The 15,960-nt window shown below is 40.9% G+C and overlaps 1 protein-coding gene across 1 annotated transcript in view; it reads right to left on the bottom strand.

The window, feature by feature from the left end:
• ctnnbl1 (catenin, beta like 1) overlaps positions 1 to 15,757 on the bottom strand; it is a 53,676-nt gene extending 37,919 nt beyond the window's left edge. Inside the window, exons 1-8 of the mRNA XM_084016049.1 lie at positions 15,622 to 15,757; positions 14,588 to 14,821; positions 11,858 to 11,964; positions 11,405 to 11,544; positions 9,857 to 9,954; positions 6,709 to 6,802; positions 1,035 to 1,126; positions 430 to 502 (exon numbers count right to left, since the gene is read on the bottom strand). Of these exons, the coding sequence (XP_083872175.1) occupies positions 430 to 502; positions 1,035 to 1,126; positions 6,709 to 6,802; positions 9,857 to 9,954; positions 11,405 to 11,544; positions 11,858 to 11,964; positions 14,588 to 14,821; positions 15,622 to 15,651 (868 nt within the window). The 5' untranslated portion in view covers positions 15,652 to 15,757. The remainder of the gene's footprint in view (positions 1 to 429; positions 503 to 1,034; positions 1,127 to 6,708; positions 6,803 to 9,856; positions 9,955 to 11,404; positions 11,545 to 11,857; positions 11,965 to 14,587; positions 14,822 to 15,621) is intronic.
• Between the last annotated feature and the right edge of the window lie 203 nt (positions 15,758 to 15,960).

Genomic DNA, 15,960 nt, shown 5'->3' with positions numbered 1-15,960 from the left:
AAGACGATGAGACTGAAAGGAGGAAGAGGAACGGAAAAATAAAGAGACATGGAAACATGAAAGGCAATATGAAAACAAGTGATGGAAGAAAATGACAAAAACAAGAAAAAGGACAGTAAAGAAAAGACAGATGAAAGGACAAAGAAAGACGGGAAGCAAAAGTGAGAGACAGAACCAGGATGGTAATTGAAAAAGCGATGAAAGAAAAAGAAAAAGAGGGAAATGGTTAGAAGACTAAGAGAAAAAGATGAAAGAGAATAACACTAATCCAGGAGTGGTATAAAGAAAAAAGGAAAGAATAGAGGAAGTGAAGAACTGAAGAAAAAGAAAGAGAAAAGGGAAAAAAGGGCTTCTGTTTGAGAAAGCTGAGAAGTAGAAGATAAACTAACATAATTTGGAAGCCCAAACCATTTAGTGAGACACACTTACTATCATTGTTTTGCAGCAAGATAGCCAGGATTTCACTGCAGTATAACTTGTTAGCATCAAACGGGATCTTTGCCTGAGAGGGGAAGAGACCAAAATCTAATTACCACTCATCTTAAGAACCTCTGTTCTTCCGGAGAATTCTACAACTAAATATATATTTACATATTACGGTGGATATTTACAATAACAGCCACCATAAGAACTCAAGTAATTCTCATTCTGAGCATTGAAATATGCTTTGAAGGAAGTAAAAGAAATGGAGTAATATGAGTTCATTAATTTGTTCCTAAAATGTCGTACTGACCCACAAGAAAATGTAAAGCACCTTATGGTGAAGTGGGACTGAAGGAAATGACCTCAGCTCAAGCTTACCTTACCTCTGACTCAACACTACATGCAATTAGTTACAGGAAATGACCTAAAGCCCAAGGTCGTGTGCCAGGAAATGTCATTTTGTTTGACCAGTCCAGAACTTAAATATTACATTTAGTACAATAATAAGTATTTCTAATGTATTTTCTACTTAAATAACATATTGTTAATCAACTAATCAATGAATTGCCTAATCTATGCAGCTCCAAAAACAACGTTGTCCACATTCTTACCTTGATTCTCTTGAGCAGCCACTGCATGAGTCCCTGCTGAGCTGCCTCGGTGCACAGGCCTGGTCGGAACTCTGCCATGTTTTCTATGATAGCTGAGGGAGACATAACAACATTTCATCTTTCAAGTTCTGTGTCTTCCCTGCTAAAGTATCCTTGAGCAAGGCACAATAAACTTAGCACGGTTACAGAGACTGTACTGACAGAGATCAAATACATTTAAATGCAGTAATCTGAAGTAGTGGAATGATATTGGTACAACACTGATCTCAATAAGTGGACAACAGGGTATCAAGAAGACGTGGCTGGTCCATTGAATTTCTCATTGTTACTCAGCAACATTCAGTCCTTCCCAATCTGGGGAAAAAGCGAACACTGATTTGGATCAGGTATTGGACAGAATACATTGGATTTGTGCATAGACACGACTGGTTAGGTGATTAATTCACACATCAAAATATTTTTTTCAAACTGTTGTCTTTGTCACGAGAACGAGAAGATAATGCTGCACAAATCTGGCACGCTTTATTTTAAGGTTGATTTTTCTGAATAAAGGCCAACCAATCAAGCAGTACAAGCAGGCTGAGTTGCACCTACATTTAAGAAATGGTTCTGCTCCATCGTCAGAACCAAGATGGGAAACATTATTACTAGGGGTGTAACAGTACATGTATTTGTATTGAACCGTTTCGGTACGGGGTGCTCGGTTCGGAACGGAGGCGTACCGAACGAGTTTATTAAGTAGAGGACCGCATTTGTGGAGCGTGCTGCAGCCGCACATGCGCAGTTGCGCACACCGCGACAAAATAAACAGCAGTAGTAGCGGACGTCATGGCTAATGCCGCTAGCGTTGGCAACACGCCAGAGTTGGAGGACCCTCCCGCGACATTAAGGTCTCCCGTTTGGGAACACTTCGGCAAAGCGGTTTGCCGACATTGTTCATGTGAGGTCGGGTATGTTTCTGGCAACACGTCAAACCTGTTGACGCATTTGAAACGGCACCACCCCCACGTGAACATCGCTACAACGAGGAGAAAGACGAGCGTAACGTTAGTGCAAACACAGCTCCCCACCGCATTTAAACAGCCTCTCCCTGCCCTGTTCAATTTTGCACATCAGATGGAGAAAAGATTTGTTTTTAAAAAAAGAGTCTGAGCCTTATTCATGTTATTTAATCTGAGCAACAACTTGAAACTATTTAGTGTTGCAACTGTTCAATTTTGCACATCAGATGGAGAAAATATTTTTTTTTAAAGAAACAGTCTGTTATTTTTATTTATTTTTATTTTTTAAATAAATATTTTAAATACTTGTATTTATATTTTTGAGCAACATTCTAGCTCCAGTGCATGTTCCTACTGTTAAACGCACAAAAGTAATAAACAACTAGCACATTTATATTTTGCATTTTGTTTTCTTACTGTACCGAAAATGAACCGAACCGTGACCTCAAAACCGAGGTACGTACCGAACCGAGATTTTTGTGTACCGTTACACCCCTAATTATTACTCCTTTCAACATTGACAAAATAGCACCATAGTTCTGGAACTGGCTTTGAATGAAAATTCCTCAGCGGCTCATGAAGCAAAAAAAAAATAAAAAATCAGTATTCAGTATAAAATTAGGCAGATCTATTCATGGGCAGGAGCATTAGTGTTTCCTTTAAGCCCGCCTCCCCACCATCGGTTCAGCCTCATTCACAGACGGAGGAGGGGGAATAACTCTGGAGTTGGCCATTACTACATTTTACAACTCTTAGGACAAAATTATTTATATCAGGCCTTATAAAGTGTTTTGACTGGGTGTTGACCCCCTTCTGTGGCCGAAAGTGTGCCAAGAAATCATCCCCCACACCATTACACCACCGCCTGCACAGTGGTAACAAGGCATGACGGATCCATGTTCTCATTCTGTTTACGCCAAATTCTGACTCTACCATCTGAATGTCTCAACAGAAATCCAGACTCATCAGACAAGGCAACGTTTTACCAGTCTTCAACTGTCCAATGTTGATGATGCAAATTGTAGCCTCATTTTCCTATTCTTAGTGGAGATGAGTGGTACCCGGCGGGGTTTTCTGCTGGTGTAGCCCATCCGCCTCAAGGTTGTGCATGTTGCGGCTTCACAAATGCTTTGCTGCATACCTCGGTTGTAACGCTTGGTTATGAATCAGTCGGCCCTTTCTCCTCTGACCTCTAGCATCAACAAGGCATTTCCGTCCACAGGACTGCCGAATACTGGTTGCTTTTCCTTTTTCAGATCATTCTTTGTAAACCCTAGAAAAGGTTGTGCGTGAAAACCCCAGTAACTGAGCAGATTGTGAAATACTCAAGTGAGTGTAAGTCTATGTTAAAAAGTCCAGATCTGCGCCCTTCATTCTTAGCTTTCAAAATAAAAGCCTGGAACACATTATATTTGCAGGAGAGAATTTCACATTTTCATATGGTTTATTAGCCACACCCCTGACTGTGGTCTCAGGCTTCACATGTCAAGCTCAAGGGTAAAATCTTGGGAAATGTTTGTTGGGAAACTTTCAGCATACGTGACACACCAACTGATCCAGGGTGGAAAGTCTAATGACAGGCTGAAGTGACGTTTGTAAATTACCCCCAAAGCGCAATAATCAGTAAGAAAAATACCTTCTTCGGCTGATGTTTTTTCTGTGTTGGTGTGTTGGCCTCAATACATGCCAGCACTTCTATATGGTGTTTAATCAACCTCCTCAGTCACAAGTTGACATATACAGATGCTATGCATACAATAGTCATCTTTTTATAGCAGGTTCATCTGCGTTCTGTCCCAGCTACTTCTTATATTATCTAGAAAGCTGCCACATGATATCTCTATCAGAGCAGACGGCAGCAGAAAGGGACAGACGGAGGAAGAGACAAGGATGGTGAAAGGAGGGAGAAGAGGAAAACTAAGGGGGTGGAGAGGAGGCAAATAAACAGAGAGGAAAAGCAGAAAGGAGGCAAAGGGGTGGGAAGACAAGTCAGACATGAGGGATGGAAAGCCGAGGACACAAGGAGTGAGGGAACGTAACAAATGACATGATAGAGAGAGATTGCAGGGCATAAAAAGGAAAAAGAAAATACAAAAGAGCAACATTTGCAGAGAGGGGCAGCAGATGATAGAGAAATTTGGAGAGAAAGAAACAGAGGATGGGGAGAGGGAGGGTGCTGAGGGAGAGAGGAAGGGCCTTTATCAGTGATTCAAACAGAGCAGACAGACAGTGTCCTGGTGGACAGCAGGCTCAGAGCAGAGAGCAGCCAAACCAGACAAAAGGCTTATTCAAGCTTGGAGAGCTCCCTTGATATAACACGCACGCACACGCATGTGTACGCACACGCACACACAAACACACACACTAGAATCGAAGAGACACAAGCACTGCTCCCTCGACATAACCCACACTCACACACAGAGCCAAATCCACACACCTAAACAGCCCTCCTGACACTCGGCCTCAATCTGGCAACAAAGAAAAAAATCATCTCTGTAGACTCATTCAACACGAAAAAGAGCTGAGAGGCAGAAAAGTCGGATTCATGTGAGGCTAAATGCAGAGACTGTGACTTCTCAAACTATCTTGCTGGCCCATAACCTCCCCTAGCCCTCGTGTTTTATTTTAATGATGACAGGTCTCAGCCTGAAACACTGGTTTTGACTCTTGATAACTAAGAGTTCACAGTACACGCCTCATATTCAAAATGTATTAAAAACACTTCCTCTTTGCCAAAAAATGTAAATCAAGAGAATGACTGCTTCCCTCCGCTGTCATTGAAAACGTTGGCACTTGGCAGCAGAGGAACACACCGTTAAAGCTTAAAGAACGCAAATAAAGTTAGTTTACATCCTCTGTGTAATGTCAAACCCAAGTCCAGGAGGACTCCCTGTCACTGTACTGCCCAAAGCACTAACACTGACTCATACACACCTTAAAGCCATACCTCCCTTTGGAAGGGCTTGTCATATATCAGCAGTAAACACGACGTGGTGATGAATCATTTTAACTCAGAATATGCAAATGCTATTGAGTTGCTATCTTTATCCAAGCCTGCTTTGTTATCATGTGCGTGATAGAACCATAGACGAGAGTCTCTGCTGTACCGACAGTGAAAGTTGTCCCAGACGGTGTCATATATTTGTCCCACATGTTGTGAATATACATGAACGCCTAAAGCTGCACACTGAAAGCATCTTCTTGTCTAGTTATACTGCTCATAGCAACACAGCCAGCTTGTTTTGCTGTTGAAATGCATGTATGGGTAGAAGTCACATGTGCTGCGACACCGTATTTCTGTCTTTAAAGATGCTAAACTCCAAGTTGACAGCATATCTATTGATGGACCGCCTTCACATGGCAACAGCTGAGCTAGTGGCTGGAAGCTAACGGTAAACAGTAAACATCAGTAACAGTGTTGACAGGGCTAACAGTATTAACTTGAGGGGGAGGCTGGGTGTTATGCCTCGGCAACACAACCCCATGGGTCGAGACCATTATCAGCTATAACGGCAGTATGAGCGCAGTGCAGACTGGCAAGATAAGTTAGCTTGGGGCACACACACATTGGGACTGACATGCATCTACAAGTAAAAAAACCCACAAAAGCACGGATTACATCACACAAGTTATAGTTTGTTCCTTGCTTGGCTGGCCAGTTTAAGTGGTACGTGTGGTACGCAGTATGTCAAGTTATCAGCCGTTTGATTGAGATTTATTTTTGGCTGATGACAGTGGAATTACTGCATCTCCATCACTCTGTGCTCGACTGTCGCCTACACTTTAAGTTTCTGGTTAAAGACCGTGAAAAGCAAAAGCCTGCCTGTTTAACCATTTTAGGTCACATCCCGGCCATATTGTGCACCTATTTACCAATATATGCAGAGAATTTACAAAAAATGATCCTGTCATCCATGAATCAATCTGCAACTTTCAGCGGCAAAGAGCTAGAGAAGTGTGAGCTAATCTTTTGAATGATCCTTATTGGGAAATATGTCAGTCTACAGAATATAGATACACTTGAAATGCTGTTTCAGCTCGACTTCAATATGTATGAAATGGCTGAAACTGGGGATTCACTGATACCGATACCAGCATACTGTGAGCGTGTACTTGTACTCGTTATCATAAAGGTGCTCCAATACTACCACGCCGATAATTAGGGCAGCGACATCAGGTAGGCGGCGGAGCAGGAATAATGTCAGCCGTGACAGCTGTCACGCTCTCTGTTGCTAATATAGGGGCTAACTGCTACATTCACAGCTGTAAGGCGTCACACACACTTTCCTTAAGTGCATTGGAGCTGCTGACTTCATAATCACCATCATGCTCTCTTTCTCTCTCTCAAAGTAATTATAAGAACTGTTATGGCATTATTAAGTACTCATATCAGTACTCGGTATCGGCAAGTACCCAAATGCAAGTACTTGTACTTGATCTAAAAAAGGGGTATCGGGGCATCCCTAGCTGAAACTATATTGCTTACAGTATTTAAGTGTATCTCAGTCCAGTTTACCTGTGACATGATATGAAACTACTTTGCTTATGGAAAGTTTTTGGGGGGAAAACACAGAGCTAAATACGATTTTTGTTTATGTTGATGGCAGTTTGCTTCAGGACAAATAGCACCTGAAGCGTCATCGTTCAGTGTCCATTGGTGTACATCTCCTTACCCAGTGTGTTATAGATGCCATCAGCCTCCTCCTTCACCTGCTCATCCAGCCGCTCCATATTCTGCACCAGCAAGGCCACCACCTGACCCTCCAACTGCACACAAAGAAAGATCAAGTTAGCAGTCATCAAGTCAACATTGCCCTCTCAACATGGCTAGACACAGGACGATATGACAATTTCATGTCCCGATTATCCCAGGCCCAAATAACTGTGATTCACAATTTTAACCAGATAATCATTCAAATGTGCTTAAAATTCTTAAAATGACACGTTTTTTTTTTTTTTAAATCAGCCTCTGTATTTCTCTTGACACAGAGTTAGACAGCTTTTTTAAGTCACTCGTGATGATATTTATGATCATTGTGATAATAAATTACTATGTCCCATCCCTAATCCCCAATGATTACTGTGTAATATGACGTATGACTCATTAGAAACAAATGTCTCACTGCTATTAAAACCTTTTACCTCATTGTCATTTTGAAGTGCACAGTCTCTTTTCACTGTGTTGGAAGTCTGTCAGCTGAGACCTCATCTTTATATTTTGCAACATTTTGAGGAAGAAAACTAATTTCACAAAGAGAAAAAAAACAATGCATCGTCAAGGATGGGAGAGCGAATTTTTACTTTTAAGCCTCAGAAGAAACCTGGTTCCTTTCTTAGCTTCTCCAAACATCTTGAACAGTCAAGATTGTAGACTCATGCCGACTGGCTGGTTAAAAGTACCATTAAACATGAAAGAGGAACTTTCAGGAGACACTAGACGCCGATTTATAACCCACTAGAGAACGGTGCGGATCATTTTGATTCATCTTATCAAGGACACCACCTGCCCTTCTGGCAGCAAGGACAGAGGAGCTGGAGCTTACAGCAAAGAGGAGAGAGAAATGAATTCAACCAAGCCTTGCTGCCCTGAAACCGTTTCCCTTGGAAGCAGCTGTAAAGAAGAGTGGTTTATGGGCACTCCATTGCATGGTAAATGGACTGCATTTATATAATGCCTTTATCCTGTGAGCGCTGTGTAGCCACCTGAGCTACTGTCTCACCCACTATCACATCGCCAACACACACACACACACGCACACGCACACACACACACACACACACACACACACACACACACACACACACACACACACACACACTTTAATGAAGGATATTACATTAGGTTTCTTCATACTGTCAAAATAGTCACATCGAGTGACATGGAGTCGTGTTTGCATCCTCAAACAAACATAGGTTAAACAATCCAACAACAGATCAAGATGCGATTGTGTAACTGGTGACAAAAAGGAGAGTACTTTGGTTTGGAGCCAAACAGCTGCCAACTTGGGCTGCACAATACTGGAAAAAACTGACATTCGATTGAGAAAATCATTGGATGCAGGGTAGAGCCCCATGAAAAATGTAGATGATGTAGATAGCTACATGCTAATTACACAGCTAAAACCTACAAATCATGGTTAACAAGAAGGGGTCCGTGTTTCAAGTCAGGTCGGTTGGAATGCCGACATCGCGGGTGGCCCTGATGCACAGACCATCACCCGTCCTTCCCCGCAGGGAGAGAGTGTGTGGTACACTCAAAAATATGTGATAACTTGTCTATTTTTGAAATGATTAAGTACACTATTATTATATAAAGTACTTGAGTAACTGTAACAAGCAAAGTGCCAGTATTGATACGGGGATCCAAAGTAATTAATTGCACATTTGTTGTGAGGAAACGCCTTACTCTAGTAGAGAAAAAAAGAGCAGAACCAATGAGCTCAGTCAGTGTCGGGCCCCTGGTTCCTAAGGAGGCTTCTGCCCGCACTCAAGAGGAAATACGGGAAGATAAATAAGTGGTTCATGTCTTCATTCCTACTGCCATTTAACCTTTGATTATTTCCCAAAGCTCAAACGTAACACAAAGATGATGAGTTTTGTTTTATGGGTTAGAACTCACACCATTAACACTCAACCAAGGAGAGAGAAGACTGTTTAGTACCTCGTTTAAAATGTTTTAGAACATATACGAGCTGATCTGCATAGTTAACATATAATTTATAGATTTCTGAATGGAATATGATTTCTTATAGTGCATAAAACTCATCACTGTGTGCCTCAACGTAATGTCTTTCACACTTAACCACTGAATTAAAAAGTAATTAAAACATATCTAGTCAGAGTGCTCAAAGACCCTTGAAACATGAGACAAAACAGGTAATTCATTGAAGCGAGGAACCAGTACCCCGCTGAATGTCGCTGGGATGGAGCCTGGCAAAAAGCAGGCCATGTTCAAGCCACCAGATCTTTTGATTAAGTGTCATAGTGGCCGTAAAGGAGCAGGGGCACACAGGTCTTTCCCCCATCATAGGAACATCAGCACATTATTGTAGTTTGACCTTTGTCTGTGTCGCTCTAAATGTCAACTCACATAGTGAGGTATCAGAAATCTTCCCTGGTTCAGACACAGCATGAAAGGCTGAGCAGAGGGACCGAGGGCTAAACGTACAGAGAAGAATGAGAAGATGTTGAGCATAGAGCTGATGCCAACAGACACAGCTGGAGGGTGAGAAGTGTGAGAGACACTGCTATAATTATATGGTTGACATTACACTTTGAATTATATATTTTTTTTATCCCTCAACACTTTTTTTGTAAATCCAGTCTCAAATTGATTTAACTGCCATGACAACTTGTACTGACATATAGCTCAAAAAATGTGTATTAGTTTATTTAAACATGTCAGAATGCATAACATAATAGCATATTTGTGCCCCAGTTAAATACTTTGTTTTATAATATACATGTAATAACAGTAAAAACAAATTTGTGAGAGAACATTTTTGTTCCATAATTCTACATTTAAAATCAGTTAGTGATCTCTTCTGCAGATGGAAAAAAAATAACATATAATATCAGTAATATCAAATATAATAATATATTATCAAACCAGTTTAGTTCCTGTTGCAGTGTAAGTGAATGACATCAGCTGACTATGGACCCAAGCTGTTGCCTAGCAATGCAATCCCGTTTAAACGGTCTATACTGTTAATCAATCCACCCTGCTTGGTGTTGATGCCAGAGCTCACAAACCTAAGTATTGAGTCCACAAAGTGCTGCTTCATTAATGCCATTAAAGACTGATGTAAATCCTGAACTCACCAGAGCATCTATGAGTACCTCAGCACCTTCCTCGCTCTCATGGAGTGTGTCAATATCCGTCAGCTCCTGCAGCAGGTCCACCACTGCTATGGCAACATGTGGCTCAGGCTAAGGACAATACATTAGTGTAAAAGAGTTACCGATATAATTAATAGTGGCTCTGATCTATTCCAGCGTACCAGTGAGCCAGCATGCACAATACCTGGGACCTGAAAAAGGCGTTTTTCAGGTTAAACATTTTGACATGTCACAGTAAGAAAGAAAGCACAGGTATAAATAATCAATTAACATTCATGACTGATTTCTATTTTGCTGCTTTGATAACAGGTTCCTGGTTTTTGCATACTTGCTCGTAGTCACTCTCACTGGAATACTTCAATAGAACAGATAATTGATTAAAAAAGCCCACTAGCTCCAGCACCCCCATCTGCTACTCTGTTTCTCAATGTCAAAGAATGCCAAATTGAAAGGAGGCTACATCTTCAACACCGCCGAATCACTGTCCCAATTTCCAGGATCCTTTAAATTCTCCTTTTTTTTCCCCCCTTCTGTGCGTCTTTAATTTTTTTTTTTTTTTTTTTGGAAAACCATTCTGTCTTGTTTTTTTTTTTTTAAGGCAGTGGCCATCTGCAATGTGAAAGTTACTTTATTAATTACATTGTCACCATTTCCAAATGTAAAATGAAGTATGTTGGTATGTGGTATTGCTGAGATAAAGAATTTTCCTCACATGTATTAGTGTTAGGATGAAAGACATCCATGAACCCTCATCTAAGTTGGTGCATTATGGCTTTATTTCTACCAAAACAGAGTGACCGATTGTTGGAAGTGCAAAGACTAGACTAACCAATCAGTTTGGATGAGTGTATTTTGTTTCTGTCGTTAGTTACAATTGGCAAAGTAATAATATCGAACAAAGCAGAATTGGTGATTTTTGGAACGATGTAAATGTGGATTTGACTGAAGTGTTTTTTCAATTGGAGAGGTTAATGGAAAATAAAAATAAAATAGCTTCAATAAGCTAAATTAAAATCCACGGTTGATGTATAAACCAGGTGTGTAGCATGGCTCCTATTCCTATGATTTCAAGTGTTTTACGTTCTATATTAAATATTTAATGTTAATGTTTCTGTGTCAGCTAATTATAATATGCCACACGTACTGTCCTCTTTGTTTAGATTTTGTTTCAATTCCTACACGTTTTCCTGGTAACTACATGTTTAACAATTTCTTCTGTGCACTGGCAAACTCGCTAGGCTGGTCCAATGTGTGTATGAAAAAACTCCTTAATTCAACTTCCGATCATCATCCATTGTGGGCTTTTTTAAGCGATTGACAGGAATCAAAAGAAAGGTAGGCAGTAGGTTGCAAAAATAGAATAGTTGGAACCTATTTGTTTCATTTAGAATAGATATTCAAACATTAGTTTTGGTCCAGTTAGGCCGGACCTACTCACAGGCTTATCTTTTAAAGACTGTAAATACTGTATACAGGATGAATAGATCAAAATGGACAGACAGTCGGAATCAATCTGAAGTGAAAGGATATCAGTGTTTTCATGACTGAGGAGGCCCAGCAGTGAGTGGACGGCATTCAGCTCCACCAGCAGGTGGTAGAGGTCTGGCATTGTTGCGATGACGTGCATTTCCTGGATAATGTCATTCAGGTCCAGCTCCGACTCCATGAACCTGGTTTAAGGAGCGAGACTTTTTGGTTAGCATCCTACGTTACCATTCATCTTAAAGTGCCACAGATGAATTTAGTTATTAGTTAGTTCTCGACTGTTCTTGACACATTTGATTTTGGGGATAGCGAGTCACATAATAGATTTACAAGAAAATGTGTTTAAGCATTTGAGAAAACCTGCAATTATCTTTGGTACATCCACATGAAATCTGGCTTATTTCACATACAGTAAATCTTTTATTTAAATGTGTTTTAATGAAATCCTCATATACATAAAAGAAAGCAAATGTTGATAAGTGTCTGTAATGAGCTTACTTCTCTGGGTTGTCTGGAAACTTAATCCGTAGTTCTTGATTTTTGTACGACCTTTTCTCAAAGGTCAGGATCATTTTCTTCACTGAACTCTCATCCACTGGCTCTGCCTGTTTCATTAGTGCATACGGGAAGGGGGGGGAATAGTAAAAAAAAGAAGACAGAGAGAAAGAAAAAGACATGAATTGAGGAAAGCAATGCAATAACAACAATGAATCATTACATTGCAAGCACTGATCAGTGAATCTCGATTATTATAAAAACACACAATAGATTGATAATGGTAAAGCTGGCCAGCTGCTGTCACCCGAGAAAATCAAGGTGGATCATGATGGAAAAAAGAGCCTGATTTAAAAAAAGACACATTTCTTCACATTTGTATGTATGTATTATTTATGCAGGGAAGCCTCAAGATGTATGATCAGCTTATCTAAGATAATTTGATCAATTTTACGAAAAAAAGATGTTCCCAAAAAAAGATGTGTATATTTTGTGACACAATAAAAATGGTTATTTCTTAACAAAATGTAAAGTGATACCAGTATGGTCAGGTACCATTATAGTACTATTAGAGTTTTAAGCATATTTAGATGAAACCAGATGTACTTCTCCACATGTTACATATGCCCACCAAATTTCATACATCTATGGTGAAGGGAAATGTTCACCAATCCTGGTATGTGTGCAAAGTTTTTGAGCATCCCTAGCCCATCAAAAATACCATTAATTTCAAGAAATAATCATTTTAGTGATTTCAATTGGGCCTTCACCGACCGCCCGGTCTGTGATCCATCCCAAATTGGGGTCACCCTCATTATGTGGGTGCAGCAATGTAGCCAGAACTCTTTCTACGATCAGGGGGAGTGGAAGAGCATTTCACCGGAAAGAGAATGTGCTTGACCGCATAATGGCTTAGAAGCCTGTAAACTGTTCGACACATAATGACTGGTTAGGAAATTACGATTGTCTGACATTATGGAACAGTGCAGCACTTTGCTCTGAGTAGCTCTTGACACCTGAAAAGGCTGCAGTGTCGGATAATAAGAACACGCTACTAGATGTTCAATTTTCTCTAATGCACTAAATCATGTGGCAACAATGGCGCTGACAACGACTCTTTTTTTTCCAACAAGAAATAACCACAGAAACTTTCCTTCTCCAGACTTTTTCAAATGGATTACTTTTCTACACATCCACAGATTCTTCACTGTGTCTGTGTTTTAGTACTTCCAACTCTTCTTACATATGAGGGAAGTGAACTCGACGGGGCGAAACAAGCCATGCTTAATTTGAACCTTTGCATGTACGTTCAGTTACACTGAACTGAAATTGTGCAGCTGATACACATTAAATCTTGGTCATAGATTGATCACTTAGAATATGTCTTGCAATGACATTTTTGTGGCAATAATTGTGTACGTAAAGCACCCCCCTTCATTAAATTCAACTACAGACAGAAACCCAAACATTTAGACATATATTTAGGACATATATGGTATCACTGGTTACCTGTCTGTCTCTACATGTCTCCCTGTCATAGACTGGTGACCTGTCTGTCTCTACATGTCGGCCCTGTGATAGACTGGTTACCTGTCTGTCTCTACATGTCTCCCTGTCATAGACTGGTGACCTGTCTGTCTCTACATGTCGGCCCTGTGATAGACTGGTTACCTGTCTGTCTCTACATGTCAGCCCTGTGATAGACTGGTTACCTGTCTGTCTCTACATGTCAGCCCTGTGATAGACTGGTTACCTGTCTGTCTCTACATGTCGGCCCTGTGATAGACTGGTTACCTGTCTGTCTCTACATGTCAGCCCTGTGATAGACTGGTGACCTGTCTGTCTCTACATGTCGGCCCTGTGATAGACTGGTTACCTGTCTGTCTCTACATGTCAGCCCTGTGATAGACTGGTGACCTGTCTGTCTCTACATGTCGGCCCTGTCATAGACGGGTGACCTGTCTGTCTCTACATGTCAGCCCTGTGATAGACTGGTTACCTATCTGTCTCTACATGTCGGCCCTGTGATAGACTGGTTACCTGTCTGTCTCTACATGTCAGCCCTGTGATAGACTGGTTACCTGTCTGTCTCTACATGTCAGCTCTGTGATAGACTGGTTACCTGTCTGTCTCTACATTTCAGCCCTGTGATAGACTGGTTACCTGTCTGTCTCTACATGTCAGCCCTGTGATAGACTGGTTACCTGTCTGTCTCTACATTTCAGCCCTGTGATAGACTGGTTACCTGTCTGTCTCTACATGTCAGCCCTGTGATAGATGTCAGAATGTCAGCTGGGATCGGCAACCCTGAATACAGCCCTGAATACAGGATATGCGGTGGACGATGGATGGATGGAAATAAAATGACACTACTTGTCTGACTTTTGCTACTTAAGTGCACCATACTGAGGGTAAATGTTGGCTGATGAGCCCCTGACAATTCAACCTCAAGTCTCATCACAGTCCTATATCAGTGTGTAAAATTAGCCCAGTGCTGCATGATACCTAGAGATTTGCTCATGGAAGAATTAAACATTTTCCATTTTTCTGTCTGCAGTGGAAAATGTCAACAAAATCCTTTATGAAACAATAAACAAATCCAGCAAATGCATAATGAAATGGGTGATAATATTATAATAATAGGAGACAGTAATATGTGTCTGATAATCCGAGAGAAAATAATGTGTTTGTGTGTGTGTGTAATTTCCTAATTATATAAATATTTTTACCCACCTCAGGTTCTTCTTCATCCTGATCCATCAGTTTCTCCAGGATCTTCTTCTTGTCCCCAGTCAGCTCATCAGCCTCTCTCATATCACCCCCTCCTTCCATTGCTAACCCTGCTTCCCGGTACCTGGCCAACTCCCTGGCACTCAGCCCTTTATGCTGTTTCCCTCCTCGGGAGTCATCATCTCCTCCCGCTGCACCTCCATCCCCGTCCCTGGGACGCTTTGCTCCCCTGTCAGGCTGCAAAATGAAAGGATGTGGTGAAATCTAAGGCTAATGATTGTACACCGAATCTGAACTGTTTGTAGAAATATAGGGGGATGCTGTGAGGATTTGAAAAGATGACTAAGGTGTAGGTTGGATGGTTGATGACGGTTTAAAAGTAGACATTTTAATCAGTTATTGTTATTGTGCATGAAGTGTTAGACATGTAGCGTTATGCTTAGAGATAAGCAATAAAGGGGTTCGTATTAACCCACAGGTAATCATCCCCATGTACTTGAGAAGACAGATACTCGATAAGGAAACTGCATCGGGACAACTTTTAAAGCAGATTCATCTCCCTACGAGGTGACGTGCTCGAACGGACTGTCTTTGATAAAACTATGCCTCCAGAGTCGATGTGTCCAGATATGACATTACTTGTACGTCTAGCGTTAAATGCTTCCGTATGTAAAACCCGTTTTGTTATGTTATGCGACGTTTCAATGTGAGTTAGTGTCGTAGCATCCTTATGCATTTGTTGCAGCCACAAAGTAGATAGCAACTTGTTCAACTAGCATGCTAGCTGCTTAAGTAACTTAGCGATAAATAAGAACGAGATTTAGGTTCGTATCCTGCCATGCAGCGCTACACAAAGCTAACTCAATTCAAGTCACTGGCGGTTAAATAAATAACGGAGTCAGACACAACAAAAACACTGAACTAAAGCCCGTTGCCGGCTATCAGTAACTATAACTATTGTAAGCGATCCAGGAATGAGAGATACATTTTAGCTTAATAAGACTTCCCCATTGGTGAGCATAACATAACATATCTACCTGATAGTTAAGGAGCTCTCCGACATCCATATCTCTGGGTTTAAAACCTAAATTTTCTGAAGACCAGGCGATGAATAAGAGCGTAAGTCCCACTTCTACAGTTAGCTATACGGCTAACAACAAGCGCTCCACAGATACACACACGCTTGCCGTAAAACGGTCGTGTTCACTGTCGTAGCTTGAAACTGTCGTAAATGTTGTCTGTTACCCCAATGTGATACGTCCAGGAAGACAGTTCAGAACATCATTTAGATTCTTAAAACATCAGATTTAAGAATCAAAATGTTCTGATCATAAACCACCCCTTTTCATTTTTGAGAATTTCAAACAATACATTCA

This window comes from Eutrigla gurnardus, assembly GCF_963514095.1.
Source record: "Eutrigla gurnardus genome assembly, chromosome: 8".
NCBI classification, from domain to species: domain Eukaryota; kingdom Metazoa; phylum Chordata; class Actinopteri; order Perciformes; family Triglidae; genus Eutrigla; species Eutrigla gurnardus.
This window is presented reverse-complemented; position numbering and strand designations above follow the sequence as displayed.